This window comes from Epinephelus moara, chromosome 13, assembly GCF_006386435.1.
Source record: "Epinephelus moara isolate mb chromosome 13, YSFRI_EMoa_1.0, whole genome shotgun sequence".
Classification (NCBI taxonomy): domain Eukaryota; kingdom Metazoa; phylum Chordata; class Actinopteri; order Perciformes; family Serranidae; genus Epinephelus; species Epinephelus moara.
The window spans coordinates 876,967-891,964 of record NC_065518.1 but is presented as its reverse complement, the minus strand read 5'-3'; the positions used below and the strand labels follow the sequence as shown (position 1 = coordinate 891,964).

General features: G+C 40.9%; 1 protein-coding gene across 1 annotated transcript in view; it reads right to left on the bottom strand.

Moving 5' to 3' along the window:
• The window catches only part of LOC126399481 (elongation of very long chain fatty acids protein 6-like), a 23,802-nt gene that overhangs the window by 5,321 nt on the left and 3,483 nt on the right, over positions 1-14,998 (bottom strand). The window contains exon 2 of the mRNA XM_050059492.1: positions 8,429-8,560. Within this exon, the coding sequence (XP_049915449.1) occupies positions 8,429-8,560 (132 nt within the window). The remainder of the gene's footprint in view (positions 1-8,428; positions 8,561-14,998) is intronic.

Below are 14,998 nucleotides of genomic sequence, written 5' to 3'. Positions count from 1 at the left end.
GATTTGTTTTTTTCATTGATATAAAAATTAATATAAAATACAGGCACATAGAAGAACATGAAATGATGGCAAATCTGGTTAGCCCAGATTGTCCTAAAAAAAAAAACAAGATATAGCATGTGTATGTAGCCTTTATAATGACTGTGATATGAGCTTAAAAGTAAAGGCAGTAAAAATAACCCAACAACGCCTAGGGCCCATAGGGTTAAACAAATCTGGACTTTCTGCATCTATAATCAATCAAACATGGAGCACCAACACACAGTCCTCCAGTTGGTGCTCCTGGCTCCACTCTTAAATGCTCCTTGGATCAGACAAGCAGCTAAACCAAAACAGGCAGCGTTACACAGACCGACTGCATTCACTGTTGGTGTGTGCACAGTTTCAGGTGCAATGAGGAATTATTACCAACATTTCTGCTGCAGCCACTTTTAATTTTACCTCCAAATGAAGTGCTTTACACAAACTGCTATCTAATTTACAACCTGCTCAAGCATCATATAAAATCTGGACTTTCTGCATCTAAAATCAAACATGGGATGCAGTTGGGAGAAATTTTCCTTGAGGGTTTTCTCCCAGAAAGAGTTCCCTGGGTTAAGGTTACAAAAAAAGTAGTGGTTTGGGTTAAAATGAATCAATTTCTGTTGCTCTTCGAGGAAAACTTTTCACGTGTGCATACGGGACACCAATATCCAGTCTTACACAATATTAATTAAAGCTCTTCCTTAGTGTTTCTATTTAAAGATTCATTTTTAGCCTTCCTTTGGCTGCTGTCAGCCCTAGAGTGGTCTCCTCTGGTCTGAATCAGGGACTCATGTTGTTCCAAAGTTGTATAATTGCCTAGAGTTGGTTCGTGTTCTCACAGCAGCATTTACAAGAGGGCCAGATCAAATGCCTTGTGTGAGAAAGCTGCTCTTGATTGGTCAGAATTTCCATGTGGGAAAAATCCAGGAAGTAAAGCAAACGTTGAAGAAGAGTACACTTGCAAGACAAATGTGACACTTTCTAATGTCACAATGGAGGGACAACTACGCAGGTTGATTTTAGCGCTGCTCATCGTGGACTATATTGCTGTCATTGTTCATTTTAGTCGAGGTGAAAACGAGGCGCTGAGACCACCTCTTCAAGAAGGTCTCGGTCCAGTTGTTCTGGGGTGTTCACACCTGCACAAATTCAATACAGTCCTCTTATCGCCCTACAAAGATGGGATGGTCTCAGTCCAGAGCTCTGATGTGTGACGGTGTATGAATGTAAAAAGGCCAACACACTTTAAGGTCACACACTTTAGCCTTAAATGCACCATTTTTACAACCCATAACATTGTTACTCATAAAAAAAGTCACTGAACCAGAGTTCATCCCACACGTCTATCATCTCAGCTCTGCTACAGCTGTTACTCATCCTGAAAGGTCAATAAAACCCTCTAAGAGTCCTGCAGTCACAGTGTAGGGCCATCATACATGGATCCAGAGATTGCAGGAAGTGAGTACTGCTGCTACTTTTCTCAGATTTTTCAAGCACAAACTGTACAATATAAATATAAAACACAAATTAACAAGAGGAATCACTCCACTGATTTCCAGAAAAGAAAAGTATAAAAGAAAAGTATAAATGAAGTAGATGTGTGGAGTCAAAGGACAGACTCCCTCCTTCATGTGTCCCAACATGTTTATCAATGATGAATCAGAAATAATCTTATTTCAACATCTTCACAAGCCAAACCATCAAGTTGCTCTGTCATCACTCTGTAGATCGCGCTGTGGGCGTTTCCTCTAATCTTCCATCATCTTCCTCACTGTTCTCTGATTCGTCAGGTTACATAACGACTGTAGAGTAAAAAGATAAGATCTACACATGTTCTACATATTTCTTATTGTCAACATGTCTCATGAGAAGATACGAACCAACAGTGTGTTAGTCTGTCTCCAAATACTGTCTGAGCTCACTGGTTCCTGCTGAAGACATCAGTCTTTATTACACCAGTCATCAGTGATTGATAAACACCTGGTTAATGCAGCTTTGATCGCACAAATAAAAGGCAATAGTGCATTTGTTGGGGACTATTTTCAGTGGCGGATTAATCCACATTTGGTGCTCTAGTGAGTATTTGGGGCAGCAGGACAAAGTATGTGGGACTGAGTCAGATAAACTACAGTGTGTGTTTCAGGAATGTCAGAGAATATTTGTGACCGGTGACACATGTTGGTCTGTGGGTTGATCAGACGACTGCACTGCACACCAGGTCTGGCGGGAGCTAACAGGTGGTGCCGCTCATACAAACACTTTAGCATTGTTGTCCATGTTATCACTGTTAGCTCTGCTAGCACAGTTAGCAATGTCAGCACAGCTAGCAGTGCTAATATAGCAGCTCAAAATGAAGCCGCTTACTCAACAGGGCTACCTGAAGGGAAACCGAAGGATGACTATCATGTGTCAGCAGCAACGCCATCCTGACATGGGGCGCCACTGCCAGTGTTAGGGCGTTTTCAGACCTGAAAGTCCCGACCAAGGTTCATGTTTTTGTTACACTGTGTACATTTGGTCCCTTGGTTTTGCATTCACATTGCAATTCTGTGAGCGGACTAAAGAACTTTACATGACACAGTTACGTTCATCTACGTGGGTTTCCTCACCTTATATTTGACATCAATTGGTTTATAAATGGGCGGTGGTCTGACGTCAGCGTGTTGTCAAGTAGGCGGGTAGAAATCCCCTCAATGTTTACAAACATTACCTCACGAAAATGGACGAACCGATTCTAATAATTGCCACGCTACTCATACCATTATGGCACTGCTACCAGCTGCAGCACCAACGTAGAGCACAATACTCGCGGCTCGTACAAAAACGAAATATAAATCTTCACCTTGTGCGAAGATGTCATCGTCACCGGCAGGAAGGAGGAGGAGGAGACAGCTAGCAATATTAGCAATGCTGAGAGCCCTGCTAACTCGGGAGCGACCAGTGTCGAGGTGAGGGACCATAGACGGCTCATATTTGATGGTGGACTTGACTTCTCTCCTGGCGGAAATAAACAACCGGCGCACCAGAATTTCCTGTCAATGGTCCAAAAGTCCGAACCATCCAAAAAAATGCTTTCACACTAGTAACGGACCGGACCATGGTTTCATTTGGTCCGGACCGAGACCACCGCTTTTGGCCGGACCAAATTCGGCCATTTGGTCAGGACTCTGGTCCGGGGGTAGTTTTCACACCTGCAGACCAAACTGGAAAGTCAAAAAGTCCGGACCAAACGACCAAGGTGTGAAAAGGCCCTTAGTCGCCGTCCTGGGCGCCAAATACGTTTGCTAAATCCCACCTGACCTGGGTGGTGCACACTGCAAAGCGACCAAGGCTAATATTAGCTAACATGTGGAGACTAGGGGTGTGCCTTATTGTCTTGTTCACGATAATACCGGTATCATTTTTAATATGATATAAAAAAATCATATCATAATACTTGTAATATTCCGACTTGTTGTCATACTGTTACCCACGGCAACAACAAGCATGGCTGAAAGTGAACTCATTACCGACTTTGAGGTGGTTCCAAAAAGAGGAGCAGCTTCAGTAGTGTGGAATTAACTGTGGCGTCCTGAATGTTTTATGAACAGCCCCGGACTTCTCAGACTCTTTTAGTGACTTAGCGCTCAGAGGGAACTCATTCAGCGGCTCCTCTGGCAGCAGCACAGCGTCTCTCCCTCTCCTCTCTGATTCTGTCACAAACCTTTGGTGATATAAACCTACGTGAATAAACTCCATATATGTGACTGTATCATAACAGCCTGTCACAGGTTACAGCCTGATGACTAGAGGAGAAATGGCAGAGCATAAAGGTCCAGGTGGAAACAAAACAATTCAGTCATTTAGGATTTTACTCAAAGAAGGAAATCAGCTGTTGGTTTGTATATATATATAGATCCCAGGGGACATTTGTTTAAATGTGTAATTAGTGGTAGATTTGATTTAGCTGAACATTTAATATTGTGACAGAATCTGAATCTGACTCTGAGTTACTGTTGTTGTTCACAAACTGAAGACATGAGAGATCAGTTTAGTTTTTACTGAATATTTGAAGCAAACTGTGAAACCAGGTCACTGATTCTGTTCTTGAATTAATAACACATTTATTTAACCCCACAGTCATGTTGTCATGTCCGGTATGCAGACAGCTGAGGGGTGGAGAGGGCAGGTTGTGCCCACTGCTGTGGGATTTAGATCAGACGGAGGGCTCAACACACCACAGATGCACCATTGATGAAGCTCAGGACGACAGCCTCGTCTGCAGCCACCTGCCAAGTAGATCACAATCTCTATAAACTCTGCTCCCAGTGTTCGCAAACAAGGCACCATGTTTGTTTTGTTCAGGGTGAAACTTCCTGTAACATACAGCAACAGATGCTCTAAATTTCATTTGGTAATTAGATAAAAATGACTGAACTCTCCAGGGTTTTACTGTAATCTTGCTTCTCTCATCTGATGGCATGTAAATATAATATGTATATATTCTGTAATAAATACTGAGAGCAGACACAGGGTGGCAGTCTCAGCTTCTGAGGTGTAAAGATTATTTCTATTGTGTGAAAGGTTTGGTGTCTGCGTCGAGTGCACAGCTCAGAGCCTGAAACCCAGTGAGGATTGTTTTCATGACAGATGTGTCATCAAACTGGTTTCAGCATTTTCACACGGAGACGCCCTCTCAGTACACATTCCCTCCGTGCACTTGTGACCTCCTGCAGGTACAAACAATCATGTAATCTTCCTGTTTACACAGAAATTCTCAGCATTCCCCGTCAAAACACTTTTGTCAACAGAAAATCAGAGGTGAAAACAGCTGTTTGAGGGGCTGAGAGCAGCTGAGCAGCCCCACTGATGATTTTACACTGTATTAGTGACTGTGGTTTATTTTTTTATTGATGCTAAAATAACATTCCACTACAAGATAAAGGCCAAAAGCATTTCTGTCATGGCTGCTGCCTCACTGGGACGCCAACAATAAGCCTCTGGCTGAATAAGATAAGCCATCCCATATAGCCAGAGTCAAAAAATCAAAACTGCTTCAGCTTTCCTCCGTCACATCACATAAATACACAGAACTTGAATAACGTACTTAGAGAAGTCTTTGGAAGACAATTTAAAAACAGTCCATATGCTTCTGGATACTTTTGGTCTGACGCAGTTTTTCCTGAGTCATGTTCATTCAAGTGAAGGTACATCTGAATGATGCAGCAGGTATCTAAACTCTTCATTTTAACTTATATTTTGGATTCGCTCCTAAGTGATATTCAGGGGTCCCACGCATTTCCATGGACACAGTTCTTAAACCCACACTAACATTTCTGTGACCATTCACAGATATAGAATGAACAACGGTCCATCTGATAAATGCAGTGAGATTTAAAACTAGAATTACCGCCCCGCAGTTGTACGCCTCCACGCACCACTCAAGTTTCTCTGACAGTTTACATCCACGTCTGTGAAAACATGGACGCGTCACAGCCACTGTCCCCCGACAGCACACAGTCAAGATGGACACCCAAGATTAGAGTCACCAAGTCAGTATCTGACCAAATGTCTCCCCTTCTGTTCCTGAGATATGACGTTTAATAATGGCCAGAAAAGTGCTTTATGCAGAACATTATGATGTCACTGTGAGGTTGACCTTTGACCTTTTGGATATAAAATGTCATCACTCCATTATCATACACATTTTAGACATTTGAGTGAAGTTTTGTCACAATAAGCATGTGAATGCTTGAGTTATGGCCAAAAACATATTTTGTGAGGTCACAGTGACCTTGACCTTTGACCACTAAAATCCAATCAGGTCATTGTTCAGTCTAAGTGAATGTTTGTGCCAAATTTGAAGAACTTTCCTTACAGTGTTCTTTGTATCACATTCACGAGATTGAGACAGACAAGGTTACAGTGACCTTGACCTTTGACTTATAACCACCAAAATATAATCAGTTCATCACTGAGTCCAAGTGGACATTTGTGCCACACAAGCACGTCAACACGATATCTACGTCATGCATGGACTTACGGAAAACCTGAAAACATAATGCCTCTATCCATGGCTATCGCTGGAGAAGAGGCAAAACTATTAGAAGGGAGTGTGTCTGGAAACTCGTGACATTCATGACCCTACATGTTAAATCACACTTTCATAACATCAGATCTCGCTTATGCAAAATGTCAGATTCCAAATCTATATAAATATAATTCCAACGATCTGGCAAACATGAAAAGAGAGACAGGAGGTGAAGAGAAAATGAGGAAGTGAACGTGATGTAAACAAAACACTGACACACACTGGTGCATATCAGAGCGACGTTGTGTCAGCAGCCAACAAGAAATAAATTCACTGTCATGTTCCATTAAGCAGAAAGTTATCCTTGAAAGATCATTGCAATAATACATTTAATTACACACAACAAAATTCCTTGACTTTTCTAATTCCATGACTTTTCCAGGCCTGGAAAATGAGATAACTTTGACCAGGTTTTCCATGACTTTGGGAATCCTGGATATTTTATATGTTCTCCATGTGTATTTGCACTCTTTCCTACTTTGTACTGCAGCTGCTACAAAACAATTTCCCTTGAGATAAACAAAGTTCTATCTTATCTCATCTTATCTCTTATCTTCAGAGGAATAAAATGATTTTCTGGCCTTCAGGATTTTACATCCTATCTGCCTTTGTTTGACCTTTAAACCTCAGTAACTGCAGACTGGGGCTGCAACGCACGATCACTGTCATAATCAAACTGTCGATAATTTCAATGAATTATTTAGTCTGTAAAATCTCAGTTAATGGTGAAAAATGCCAGTTATAAGTTAAATTGCAGATTCAGATTAATACAATGTATAATCGACTAATAACATATGATATATTTTTAGAGATAAGGGGCAACCCAGCAGCAGTATAAAAAGTCATTAAAATAAACCTCACTTTTAGCAGCTGCAACATTTAAGTGATGAACACATTAATGCATCAATAATTATTATCCAATAATATATATTATTCTGAAATGGGTCATTTTGCCTAATAAGTGATTTTACTTTTGGCCCTTTAAGTAAATTTTGATGCTATTGCTTTTGTACTTTTGCTTAACTAAAATTAATTTCAGAGCCTGATAAGGATCACAGTTTAAATGATATAAAAAGAAGGAAAGCTGAAATTCTTCAAATCACACCAGAGAATATTTGATATTTTTTTCTTGATTAATGACTTAAACCATTCAAGGATACAAAATATGACTTTTGGCATTTACATGTCTAAAAACAACTAGACCCGTGTTGTATATTTTGTTGAGTTGTGTATTTATATTATTAAAACATTTCCAACGATGTTCAAACTTGAACTAAGGACGTGGTCTGTGTCATTTGGACTCCATCTCCTGCCAGTGGCATCATGTGTCAGGGTAGTGGTTGTCATGAACTGCATTTTTATTACTTTTTAAGCCACATTTTTATGATAGACCTTTTAGTTCTTGGTCGTTTTTAACTATATTTTTAACCCGATGGAGGATGTTAAGTCACTGGACGTCTGGATCTGAAGTTATGAGAGAAACAAGCTGAGCAAACGTGAGCGGCGACTCAGCTGCAGCCCAACAGCATCCCAGAAATACAGATTTTTAATGTGAACTGCTTTCAGGGTTCCTGCACATGGTAAATGACAGAATTTCCAAAGTCTTCAGTGACTTTTTAAGGACCCATAATAAAATGTTCATTTCAGAAAAGCCCTTCACTGTGTCTGCTGCACTTGGCTCAGTTAAGGCACTTGTTAACATACGCTGCCACACTTTGTCAAATATTCGTGTAACATCTTAAAACTTTCAATGATTTTTCAAATTACGAGACTTTTCCAGGCCTGGAAAATGAGACTGTAAAAGGTTTTCTGTGACTGTAGGAATCCTGTGCTTCACTCAGTGTTTTACTGGTTTAAATCAGAGGGTCAGTTTGTTTTGGAGAGGAGGAGACCTCTGTGAATAATTCAGCTCCTGGTCAAAACCTCTGTAACGTCTGGATCTTAAGTTGTCAGAGGCAAAAGGTGAGCACGCATTCACAGGTGCTGAGCAAGAGGCCCGGCTGCTACAAGCCAAACAGCGCCAGAGAAACACTAACGTTTAATGTGAAGCTGCTTTTATAAGTGTTTTTTAAATCTCTGAGTGTGTTTGTTTTGCAGAGGAGGAGACCTGTGTGGATTCAGCTCCTGGTAAAAACCTGCTGAACGATGAACACTGAAGAAATCCTAACCAGCAGAAACTGACTGCAATCACAGCATTGCTTCGTCTTCTGTTACTGTTTTGATTGATCGACCACTAGTGACAGAAAATTACATAATGCAAGTTCAATCCACTAATCAATATCACATATTCATTTCCCTACAGATGGACTACTCACAAACTCAAGTGTGACTCACCTGAAGATGGCCAGGCTGAGTGACCACAGCACTAACGGGCGCCGCAGGTTTAACTTGGGCCTCTCCCTCATGAAGTGCTGACCACCGAATACAAGCGCAGCATACAGGCCACAGAACATGAATGCTTTGCTCCTGTGGACCAGAAAAACAGACCATAATATCACACTGATTAGCACTACTGAACACAAGAGAATAGACTTTATTACCTGGGAACAAGCACACGCAGCATGAAACAAATACCCAGCACCTCACACTGATGTGATGCACCTCACACTGATGTGATGCACCTCACACTGATGTGATGCACCTCACACTGATGTGATGCGCCTCACACTGATGTGATGCACCAACACTGATGTGATGCACCTGCAGCTTTGTGGGGAATGTTGTTGATTTTACTAAAACAGTTAAAGTGATTTAGAGACAAATCATTATTTAACATAAAAAATGAGCCAAAAGGAAGAAATTTCAGAATCAATATTAATTTCATTTATGTGGAATAACCTGTTCTACATGAACCTCTGTCTGGTTCCAAAAAAAGGAAGAAGCCGACTTCCTCTGACTGTTAAATCACCTCAGTCAGATCCTGAACCACTCGCTGATTATACAGATGAAGCACTGTTACGCAAGGACGTTACACAATTAGGGTGAACGCACCAGACAACTGCAAATAAAAACAAACATGACATGATGTGACTGTCTGCTCACTGGGGCCATAGTGAGGTGAACACATGAACACATGTATGAGCGTTTTATAAACCCATCCTTCATCCTCATCCTCATTTATAATCACAGCAAAGGATTAACAGATTAGTCGTTGACACAGTGACCATTCAGACTGCCAGCTCTGAGTGATGAGGTAATTTTGACCGGGCACTGCTGCGCCTGGCTCATCAGCAACCACCGATATGATTTTAATCACAGCTTTAAATGACGACAGAGAAAACAAGGTGGACTCCTGAGCTCAGAATACTGAGCGATGGAGAAGATCATGTGTGAGCGTGACAGAAACAGCCACACCTGATTTTATAAAGCCCAGACTCCATGTGTGCATCACATCTGTGCGTGTGTCGGAGGTGGAGTGGGAATACACCAGATGACTAATCCAGATTGGCACAATACATATTAGTCTGAGTAGATGCTGCTGCTTGACCCAGTTAATGCTGCAGGATCTTCTGACGGCTGTTCCCACTCCATTCATGAAAAACCTGCATGAAGCAAAAGCCAAGTAGGAGCTGATAATATTTGAAGTATTTAAAAAGGCTGCAACTAGCCATCACTTTTATTTTTGATTGAACAGCTGCTTATTTAATTTGATTATATGACTGTTCAGGGTTCAACAGTGAGGACTGCTTGACTGCACAGGACAGGTCAAATGCCACGGTGGGCGACACACCTGCCTGATCGGGCAAGTGAAAACTAAAAGATTAAACATCTTTTCTCTGGAGCAGATGGTGGAAATATCTCACTCCCTCCTCATCTCTGTTGAGATGCCTATGTACAGTACCAGTCGGGCACTTGCAAGAAAATGGCGGCGGGTAAAGACAATGTTTATGAGCTGAAGCACAAGGGAGCATTTCAATCATCCTGGAAACAGGAGTTTATTCTGGTGGCGTTAAAGGATGTGGGAGAAACTCCAACTATGACTTGTGCAGTTTGCCACAAGTTTGGAGTGTGGCGGGTGAAACGGTTTATTTTTCAAAGGCATGTCAAGTTCTCAATCACCCTGAAGTGGCATAACAAGAGCTGTTCAGTCTTTGTTGTTATTTGATTACAGGGTTGCGACAGTATGAGATTTTCACTGTACGATAACTGTCTCAAAAATTATTGTGGTTTCACGGTATCAACCATTTTGTTAATAGAAGTTTATGTAAAAAGTCTCCTCTCTAGAAATTCACTAACATAAAGTTGAGATTTTCCGTCCAGTTGCTTTTTTCCCCCAATATCGTAAATAAGCAAATGTATACAGTATGATAACTTTTACATCACTGTATACCTTGAGACCTGTGTATCGCTGCAGCACTATGTGATAACTGCTAATGCATAAAACAATTAGCATAGCTGCAGGTAAAAACTGACAACGAATGGGCAGATTTCTGTCTATAAATCCTAATTTCACAACATAATACAGGGTCTTTAAAATCGCTTGTGTTGTCCGACTAACAGGCAAAAACCCAAAGATATTTAGTTTTTAATGATAATCAGTCCCTCCAGAAAATTGCGACCTTGCGATCACAATAATTAACGCAAATTCAACGAAAGTCTTAAATATTTGCAGGGGCTTGCAATTTTTCAAAAGCGCATGCGACATCATTTGAAACGTCATCAGACGCATCATCAAATGTGCTAATGGAACTGCAGTGTGGAGAAACGCTGTGTATTGACAACAGAATGTGCACTGTGTAAATGCAGACAATATGTGTTGAATGTATTAAATGTTATGTTTACAGAAGGTGTAGCTGACATGTTGTTTTACAGTCACACTGTCTGGTTTGAGAGCGACAATATTCACTCACGATGTTTTGCAACGTTATTGGAGTCCATGTTTTGAAACTAATTAAATAAAACTAAAGAAGAGAACTATAAAAAACATTTGCAGCTATTTTTGTAATATTCAGCATGATTATTATAGCAAGTGACTACATGACTTATTTTTTTTGGAGGTAGTAATTTTAAAAAAAATCACTCTTTTTTTCCTCCTTTTGTCATTAGCCGCAATTTCACGCAAAAAAAAAGAAAATCACAGAAAAATAATGCAATTACGTGTAGTACCCTCGGCACGATAACAACACAATAAAAAGGACAGACAGTATATAAATATAAATATAAAAAGACGTCAGTAAGGTATAAAAACAATAAAGTGCGTGAGAGATATAGCAGCAGTATAAAAACTTTGATAAAAGAGGCAGCAGGCAGTGTGTGTTCTGATATTGTTACTGTCCACAAGGGGGTGCCGCAGGGTTCTGTATTAGGTCCTCTTTTATTCATTATTTATATCAATGATTTGGGTATAAATGTGACAAATGCTAATTTGCATTTCTATGCTGATGACACAATTATTTACTGCTGTGGATCAACTCTTGTTCAGGCCATTGAATCCCTGCAGAAAGCCTTTGTTGTTGTCCAGCACTCATTACTTCAGCTGAAACTTGTTCTCAATGCAGACAAGACTAAGCTTATGCTGTTCTCTAATTCTAGGAAGAGGCCACAAATTATCCCCTCAGTGATAAAACTGGGTTTTTACTTTCGAAATAAGCTATGTTTTTCTTTTAATGCAAAAAAGCGACTTGTTGCTGCTACCTATTTACCAGTGTTGGATTATGGAGATCTTTTATATATGAATGCGTCTGCTAAATGTCTTCATATGGTTGACACTGTCTACCACACTTCTCTGAGGTTCATTACTAATTGTAAACCATTGACACACCACTGTGAGTTATACTCTCGGGTTGGATGGGCTGCTCTGGCCACCCGAAGGCTCAGTCATTGGTATACTTTTATATATAAGGCATTACGTCTACTGCCTTCCTACATTTGTTCCTTAATTGCACAGAGAAGTGCTGGTCCTTACTCCTTTCGTTCGCAAGACTACTTGTTGCTTTCTGTTCCATATGCCCGTACTGAATTGGGTAAAAAGGCTTTTGTCTACTCTGCACCTTCAGCATGGAATATGTTGCAAAATGACTGGAAACTAACAGGGTTAATTTCTTTGAGCGCCTTTAAATCCAGACTAAGAATACTTGAGGCCGACTCCACTACATGTTCTTGTTTTTCATAATCTGCTTGTAAATTCAATACTATTTGTTTGTGTTTTATCTGTGTAATTTGTACCTGTGTTTCATACTTGCTGCTGCCTATCTTGGCCAGGTCTCCCTTGAAAAAGAGGTTGTTAATCTCAATGGGATCTTCCTGGTTAAATAAAGGTTAATAATAATAATAATAAAAACAGCAGCAAGGTGAGGTAAAGTGCAACGGTGCAGTTCAAAGTGCAAAGGTCAGTTCCTCAGTTTGGGGCTGGTGTGTATGTGAGTGCAGGGGGGTTGATGGAAGCCACAGCCCTGGGGAAAAAGCTGTTCCTCAGTCTATTTGTCCTTGCTTTGAGGGCCCTGTACCTCCGTCCTGAGGGCAGGGGAGAGAACAGTCCGTGACCCGGGTGGGTGGGATCTGTGGCGATGCTGCTGGCCTTCCTCTGGAGGCGGCCAGCGTACACCAAGTCCAGGTCTGGGAGAGGACTTCCCACAATCCTCTGGGCTGTTCTTACCACCCGGGCCAAGTCCTTTCTGTCTTGTGCCGTGCAGTTGCTGTACCAAACGGTCATGCCAAGACAGAGGATGCTCTCGATGGTGCTTCTGTAAAAGTTTGTCATTAGCCTGGAGGGGAGTCCGGCCTTCCTGAGCTTCCTCAGAAAGAAGAGTCTTTGCTGAGCCTTCTTTACTAAGTACGTGGTGTTCAGAGCCCAGGTGAGGTCAGCTGTGATGTGGATTCCCAGGAACTTGATGTTGTCCACCTACCTCCCCCTGTATGAGTAGTGGAGCGTGTGCTGTTCTTCTGGTCGTCCTGTAGTCTACAATGATCGCTTTTGTCTTGGCGGTGTTCAGGACCAGGTTGTTGTCCGAGCACCACCATAGAAGTTCCACTCCCCCGTCATTACAAACATTCTTTTGGGTCACATTTTTATCATTAAGCTAAAATGTAATTGCATAGTGTCTTAATTACTCAAAATATAAGGTGACTAAAAACAGCAACCATATTTTCAGTTTCACCCTCCAAACTGAGCCTGGCAGCCGGTTTAAGAGTCAGTGTTGCGCCCTGCATCACCTGCATCACTAATATGAGACTAGATATCATCTTAGATTTTGGATATTGTAATATCATAAGTGTCTTTTCCTGGTGTTAAAAGCTGCATTACAGTAAAGTGACCAATCTACCTGTGACTGTGACTGAATAAATATTTTGTAACAGTCAACCCTACAATATCGGGAACTGCCCATTGGTTCGACAGCCCATTGTTCCGACCATATTAAACTCATTGTTCCGAAGTCCGTTCCGAAATCATCATGATGCCCTGTGGTTAAGGTCTGGTTAGGTTTAGGCACAAAAACCACTTGGTTAGGGTCAGGAAAAGATCATGGTGTGGGTTAAAATGAAAAAGAAAGTGACAAACACATAAGCTGTGAGCCTGCTACGCCTCAAGCCGGTTGCGGCGCACCATACGCCCGCCGCAAGCCGTTCAGCACCGTGGACAGTCGGACTAATGGAATGTTGAACCAATGGGCTGTCGAACCAATGACATGGACCCACAATATCGTCCTTACAAATATTGTGACATTTCATTTTCTCCATGTCGCCCAGTCCTACTTCTGATGTGCATTTTAATAGATTAAATGACACCAAAAGAGGCACTTGAACGCCCCCTACATAAACATCCACAAAGCACCGTCTGACAATGACCCTTCATTCAGTCATTTTCTTTGTTAAACTGTTGTGAATCAAACACAATAAATCAACATGAAACATATAAACATTGTAGTATTACAAGCAGCTGACAGGGTTACCTTGGGTCATGTTTTCATCTGTTACACAACACATGGTGTCAGTCAGAGAGGGTTTGTGTGTGTGTCAGTGACAGGTGATACAGGTCAGGTAATAAGGCACGTGTCTGAGCGCTCAGCCTCAGGTGTGGCTGTGGGCTGTTTACAAACTGTGAGTGAAAAGAGGAATCTGACACTGTAAATTCCCACAGCCTCAATAACAGTATAGTAATGTATTTATTTAATCCAACCTGCAGTCTGAAACCCAAAGACACTCAGTTTCCTTCATATGTGACCACACAAAGCATCAAAACCTCACATTAGAGAAGCAGGAGCCATCAAACGTTGAAAAATGAGTGAAACAATAAATCAGTTGTCAAAATGTCACTGATTATTTATCTACGTGTTTCAGCTCTAAACTCTTCCTATTCTTATATTTTCGTCTCTTATGACTGATGAAGTTACATTAGCTACAACCAGCCAGTTACCTAGCGTCACAACAAACGACCAGTACCAGGAGTTCTGAGACAAACATAAATAATAAAAATAAACATTTTTGGGAAAGTTCCATTTTTTTTGTTTTTTGTTTTGCTACCATGAGATCTACTGGGTAGCAGCAGTGGGGTCAAAAAAATTTATATAGCATAGTATTGCGATATTTTAGTGTGGCAATATCGTACTGTTACACAGACCTGGGTATAGATATTTTTATCATATAAATTATTAATATTACAAATACAAATTAAACTTTTGGTAGCCTACTAGAGTTTCACTGCTCCATACTTTGCTTTTTCAGTTTACCAGATACATTTTGCTACAATAAAAACTTACTGATCAGGGTTCAACGCTAAGGTTTTTTTTCACTTGCCCAGTCGGGCAAGTTGGTCAGGGATCTACTTGCCCGAAGTCAGTTTTTACTTGCCCTATAAAAATTGTTTAATTTAAGCGGCTATCAAATAACAAAGACTGCAGTTATTTTTATGTTATGTAATCTTTATTCACACTGTATTTATTAATTAAAACAACATATGTCATGTAT